Source organism: Erigeron canadensis, chromosome 8 (genome assembly GCF_010389155.1).
Source record: "Erigeron canadensis isolate Cc75 chromosome 8, C_canadensis_v1, whole genome shotgun sequence".
NCBI classification, from domain to species: Eukaryota; Viridiplantae; Streptophyta; class Magnoliopsida; order Asterales; family Asteraceae; genus Erigeron; species Erigeron canadensis.
In genome coordinates, this window is record NC_057768.1 from 7939763 (window position 1) to 7946999 (window position 7237).

General features: G+C 30.7%; 1 protein-coding gene across 1 annotated transcript; it reads left to right on the forward strand.

The window, feature by feature from the left end:
• The first annotated feature begins 1297 nt into the window (after positions 1-1297).
• LOC122578163 (cytochrome P450 84A1-like) lies at positions 1298-6871 on the forward strand. The gene is made up of 2 exons (XM_043750062.1): positions 1298-2274; positions 6104-6871. Exons 1-2 carry the CDS (start codon positions 1390-1392, stop codon positions 6725-6727), a joined length of 1509 nt encoding a protein of 502 aa, XP_043605997.1. The 5' UTR covers positions 1298-1389; the 3' UTR covers positions 6728-6871.
• The last annotated feature ends 366 nt before the right edge of the window (positions 6872-7237 follow it).

Here is a 7237-nt window from a genome sequence, read left to right on the forward strand (position 1 = left end):
GTTTGAGATGCTATAAAGGTAATGTACTATAGCAATAGGCTATCAATTCTAGTTATACTTAATATAATTATTTGTTTCAAAATTATGGTTCACTTCATAAAAAAGCTATTAATTGTTTCTTCTTTTATCCTTGATCTATCTATACTTATATATTAGGGCTAAGTGTGTCGAAATGCAGTCAACTAATCACCAAAAATTATTGTGTGTACGAACTCCAGGTCGGCTTTATTGTATTCAGAAAACTTGAAATTATGTTTATTGTGAACATAAAACGGATGTGGGACCGGTTACTTCACATAAAACTTGTTTATTTTCATATATTTTCTTTATTGGGTGCATAAATTAATCCCAAAAAGTTATTGTGTGCATGCCACGTAAGCAGTCAGTGGATCAACCTGAAAGTGGTGACCGGCTAACTTCTTACCCGGTAACTTTTGTTTACTATGGAACTCTTGAACAAGTTTCCAGAATACAATAAAACCGACCTATAGTTCGTGCACACAATAACTTTTCAGGATTAGTTAACTGCATTCCGGCGCACTTAACCCTATATATTATAGGGCAAATTCTTCATGTCTACATTTTAAGTTTCAACATTTACTTTTTCAAAATATCCGCCTATTTATCCTATATTTATTTAAAATAACTATAATACTTTTTCTCTTTTCTTAAATCTCAACCAATCATTTTTTTCTCGCTCTTCTATAAATTATTTATTACTTCAATACATTCAAAATCTTTTATCTCAAAAACCGTACATCGATAAATTATAAAAGTTATATGGGTGTTCTTAAAATTTTATGCTCTTTCATTAGAGATATCTTCGATATACTTTCGATGAATTTTTAATTCCTATTAGACATTTGACTATCACAACCTATCACACTTTATAATTTATCACTCCACCATCTCACCGCCGCAATGCGCGAATACTTACTCTCATTGTCATTAATATCTTTTTTGGAATATAATTTATCTTAAATGCAAGAACAAAATGATTTCTTTTACTAAGTCAAATCTCATCTCAATTTAATAACCATACCTTCATTTGATTTTTATTTTTGGATTATTGGATAGACGATATTTTAAAATTATGACAAAATTATTGTGTGTATAATATTCATGAACATGGACACTTGATAAAAAAAAATACATTATCCGTCATTTTTTTAAACCAAGTAAACCGGTTACCCATACAAATCAATAATCAAATTAGTCAACTATTGTAAATTACAACTTTCCAATAAATTATAAACATAAACACAAACTCATTCAAACTTCCATCCTGTATATAAACACACACTACATCTATCTCCACTCAGCAACATAACTTATTTTGCACCTCATCACATCCCTAAAAACACCTCCTAGCAAGAGGGGAAAGAAAACATGGATTATACATCTATCATACTTTATGTAATACTTCCTCTTTCAACCTTATTCATTTTGTCCAGTCTTCGCAGAAAACGTTTTCCACCAGGTCCAAAAGGATGGCCCATCATCGGCAACATGCTAATGATGGACCAACTCACTCATCGCGGACTGGCCGCGCTGAGTGAGAAATATGGTGGTCTAATTCATCTCAAAATGGGCTTCAGCCATACTATGGCTGTCTGCTCGCCCGAAATAGCCAAACAAGTTCTCCAAGTCCAAGACAACATATTCTCAAACCGGCCGGCAACCATAGCTATCACATATTTAACATACGATCGCCAAGATATGGCTTTTGCAAATTACGGCCCATTTTGGCGTCAGATGCGTAAACTTTGTGTCATGAAGCTATTTAGCCGAAAAAGAGCCGAGTCATGGGACTCGGTTAGAGATGAAGTTATGTCCATGATAAAAGTTACCGCTCTTAGCTCGGGTTCATCTGTTAACCTCGGAGAACTTGTTTTCGGGTTAACACATGATATTATTTACCGGGCTGCTTTCGGGTCAATTTCTCATGAAGGAAAAGAAGAATTCATTAGAATTTTACAAGAATATACAAAACTTTTTGGAGCTTTCAATCTAGCTGATTTTATTCCTTGGTTAGGTTTTATTGATCCCGCGGGTCTAAACACCCGGTTGCCTAAGGCCCGGGCCTCGTTAGACGGGTTCATCGATAAAATTATCGATGAACACTTGAGAAAGGGAAAGAAAGCTGATGAAGCTGATAATGATATGGTAGATGAGATGTTAGCGTTTTACAGCGAAGAAGGAAAAGTTAACGAAGGGGAGGATTTGCAAAACGCTATTAGACTCACACGTAACAACATCAAAGCCATTATTATGGTAAGTCTATATATCATTTTCATAATTATTATAGTACATATATATTATTATTTTCATATATATATAATATTAATATCATATATTATAACTATAAGTTTTGCTAATCTATCTTATATGATCGTTATTTTATTATGAAATCAACATGGGATTTGAACATTCTGTCCAATCGATCGAATACTAATTATATATGGTGTATATTATGAGATAAAAATGGCAGATCGACATGATTATTCTGTCAAACAAAACATGGTGTATATATGGATATATTATTATGTATGGATATCATAATATTAACTAAAAAAAGTTGTCTTACCATAAATGAAAAATCTATTTTATAACTAACCAATCATAAATTTTATTTGCTTAGGATAACTTATTCATCTTAAACTTTCCTATAATTTATTAAGTTCGTGTGAATCAAAAGAATTTTTCTAACGATAACTTTTAAGGATTGTCATTATGTATAAAAAACCTATATTTTTAATTTTAAAAACTCATTATTCGAATTTTATTCGATCTTAAAAATCTCTAAAGACTTTAAATTTTATTTAAGCTCAATATATTAAAAAATAGACTTTCTTACATTATAGATAATAAATTATCCATATCTACATCCATAATCTATAACCTCTTATAAAGTATATTGATCCCTCATATTTTAAAAAATTCAACACTTTTTTATACCTAAAATACCCTTATTTTTTAATCATAATCTCGCTATACACCTAATCTATACTTTTATACTATTTAATAAATAAAATAACTCTCTCTTTAAAAATTATGGACGAATTATCTAAAATACCATTAATGATTAAATTACAATGTCATTTATTTATCCAAAATATCTCCATTACCTATTTACATCAATTACATTTACATCAATTATCTACACCACTCGATGCCGCCCCCACCACCAACAGTCACCCCACCAACACCGTTGTCGCCACAACCACCGTTGCATTGCGCGGATACCGTTCAAGTATAGAATAAAATAAGATTTTATATGATATATTGACACAATTAAATAATTTTTTTTTTAACTTTCAAATATCGCATATTATATCTTTAAAGTTTCAAATATCATATAAAAATGATAATGAAAACCTTTAAAACACAAAAATATATGTGTACGCATGATTAAAATATCAATATGTACAAAAAAAAAACAATTCTAAGTATTTTAACATTTTATTTTAACTTAATTGTGCATACAAGGACTAAAATCTAGTTTATACACATATACTATCATTCAAAATATATATAATTATTATTGTGTATACTTTTATGGATATTATATAGGCTTTAGGTAAATAAACAAGTATTAAAGTAAACAAATAAAATAATAGGTTTCTATTCATTGAAAATCACCGTGCATATGAAAATCATCGTGCATCAATTGCTTCGTGAATCTTCGTGCATCAATTTAAACATGATCTAAGGGTCAAAATTTTGTCTTATTTATTTTACTTTAATACCTATTTTACAATACCCAACCCCATATTATATATATGCAAATTTAATAAGGTTTAAAATTTTAGTGAATATAGATATAGATATATGGTGTACGATGGCATGATGCTAAAGTTCTAATACCTTTTTTTTTTTGAAAGGTTGAAGTTCAAATACCTAATTAACAATGGATTATGTCTTTGTTGCTTAATGTTATAGTAATGTTAATAAATATGATTTTAGAATTTTATTAGAATATGAAATCAGACTTATGTAACATCGACGTCAAGTGTTGATGACATGCTTACCATATTGGTTTAATTAAAACTGCAATTAAAAGATTTATTGGTGACAACTCGCAATTCATGAATGATTACATATGGAGAAAAATAATTTTTCTTCTTTATTATATTCTATTCTATTTTGGGTTTTTTTTTCCTCAAATTTATTCTTAATATGATAATACGATCATGGAAATTTGATACTGTTACTTTTAAATATATATGTATACATATCATAATAATTATAATTATATGGTGGAAAATGTTGGCAAATTTGATCAAGTCACACTGAGATATGGTTAGATCGAAGTTGAAATATGGCTAATAAAATAATAATAAAAAAATAGATCGAAGTTAAAGTATGGCTAATAGAATAATAACAAAAAGTAAACTCTTTGTGGTATCGGTGCTTCATCGATCGACGGATGAAGATTGGTTTCTATTTTGTGGGTCGTTGAACAAATCAAAATACTAACATGATAAAAAGGGTTTATATATCATCAATTAAAATTAAGGCCTTACTATATACATAGGTTCACTGGAAGGATTTCTCGAAATAAGAAAGTTTTGTGTTTAATCGATCCTTTTGTACTCTATTGTGCTCTAAAAGAATTGCTTGACCGGAATTATTCGTTGTAGATAGACAAAAAGACACTTGAGATTTTAAAGCGAATGTTCTTAATTAAATATTTTATCTTATTATTAAAATTTACTAACTTTAATTTGTTACATTCCAATAAAAATAGTCAATATAAAATCACAATTCATTCAAAAATAATATTTTCTCGTCCCACTAAATGTGTCTTATTTGAATTTTTAAAGTTTTTTTTTTATATATAAATTTTGACTTTAAATATTTTGATTTGTATTATATAATATTTGATGAAAATTATACAATAAAGTATAAATTTAAAACTCAATCAATTTATATAATTTTCATCAAATATTATATAACACAAATCAAAATATTTAAGCTCAAAGTTTATAAAGGAAGATTTTGAAAATTAAAAATAAGACACATTTAGTGAGACGAAAGGAATATTAAATAAGTATTTTTTTCATAACAAATATAAATTTTGAATTTACAAACATATAAACATAACATTAAACTATATGTTTATACGTAGTTTTATAAAAGTTTTTAAAAAATAAAAAATAAGAAAACTGGCTGGTTAACCAGGACCGTTTGTACTAGAAAAAACCCATCAAATTACGAAAAATCAGCCGATTTGAATCCCGTGAAAGATCGAGCCTAACAAACTAGTCACTCTTCCGGAACTCGATCGATCCGGTCTGGTCGGTCCGAATCATCATTTTTAAAACATTGATTTAAGCAAGGGTCTTTATATCATAGTTGTTAAACTCTTACGAGTCTTTATATCATATTTGTTAAACTCTTACGAGTCGCGAGTCGACTCTTACGAGTCGAGTCGATTTACACCAAAAATGAGTCGACTCGCTAGGTGACTCGTTTTTGTCCAAACTCATACGAGTCATTGTGTAAACTTGGACCGAGTCACAAGTCGCATACTTACAATTATTGTGTTTCGATAATATGATTATATTATATTTATTGTTACATTATTTTATGTGTTATTTACATAGTTTTAATTCTTTCATTGAGAATATGAAGATAAATTGTAATTTATGAATAAAATATATTAAGATAATGAATTGAAGTTATATTTAGTTTATAGTAACGTCACATATATATAATTATACTATATTATGTAGTATTTATAAACAACCTAACTCTTACAAGTTGAATATGTTTTAAGTAATGAGTCAAAAAATCATGTTTTCAAGTCGAGTCAAAAATTAATTATAATAAGTAACTTTTAAAAAGCTGAAAGGCTAAGATGTAAAATTTAACTGTGAGACCCACTTGCTATTCAATTAATACCAATTTGTATGTCACTCGCCCTTCGGAGATCGACAAGTCGACGTATGAGAATACATATTTATTTAGCACACCAAATTGGTCAACAAAATTGTTAAAAAAGACATGTTTAATTTAAAGATCTTATATGAAGAATTGACATTTATCAACGTATTTTTTTTAGAACGGCAATAACATTTGTCGATGTATTTGTTTTCAGGATGTAATGTTTGGAGGCACTGAAACGGTGGCTTCTGCTATCGAATGGGCTTTGACTGAGCTAATGCACACGCCAGAGTCACTCAAGCGTGTACAACAAGAGCTTGTTGATGTCGTTGGCCTCGAACGTCGTGTCGAAGAATCTGACTTCGAGAAACTCACCTACTTCCGATGCGTTATCAAAGAAACTCTTAGACTCCACCCTCCTATTCCTGTCCTTCTCCACCAATCTTCCGAAGCCACGGAAGTTGCTGGATACCACATCCCAAAGGGGACGCGTGTCATGGTTAATACATATGCTATTAACCGTGACAAAAATGCTTGGAAGGATCCAGATACATTTAACCCATCTCGTTTCTTGGAAAACGGGGCACCAGACTTTAAAGGAAGCAACTACGAGTTTCTTCCTTTTGGGTCTGGACGCAGATCATGTCCTGGAATGCAACTTGGATTGTACGCCTTGGAAATGTCCGTCGCGCACCTCCTCCATTCGTTCACGTGGCAGTTGCCTGATGGGATGAAACCAAGTGAGATCGACATGACCGATGTGTTTGGACTTACCGCGCCAAAGGCGACCCGCCTCATTGCGATTCCTACTCCTCGTTTATTGTGCCCGTTGTATTAACAAATGGTCAAGACAAAGACTCTGAAAGAACATGTTAATGTTGTACCGAATGGTTTTTCCTTTTATTCCTATATTGCCATAATTTTATTTTTACATAAAACAAGATATACAGATACACCAATGATAAACTTTACATTTGATTTTCGTGTGGATGTTGAATTCCTCAAGTTCCTTGTACATTAATTATGTGTTCATATATATGTTAAATTTGCCATTTTCGTCCAAAGAAAAGTAAGCATCTGTTTTCAATGTTTTAGGAGCCATATTTATTTAAGTACTTAGAGCGTCCCCAACGGTCTCATCACTTGCTTCGCCGATTCTCGTCGGTTTACCAACGCCATTGATAGAATCGCCATCAAATCGGTTTAGTACGTCGGTTTCAGTCGTCGCTTCATCGATGAGCTTGGTGTGTCCAATCTCAATATCCCAGCCGGTATCTTTCTTTTTTTTCTTAATTTAGTCTAATGAAATGGTCAGATAAGAATAATAAAATAAAGTGATAGAAGTCGC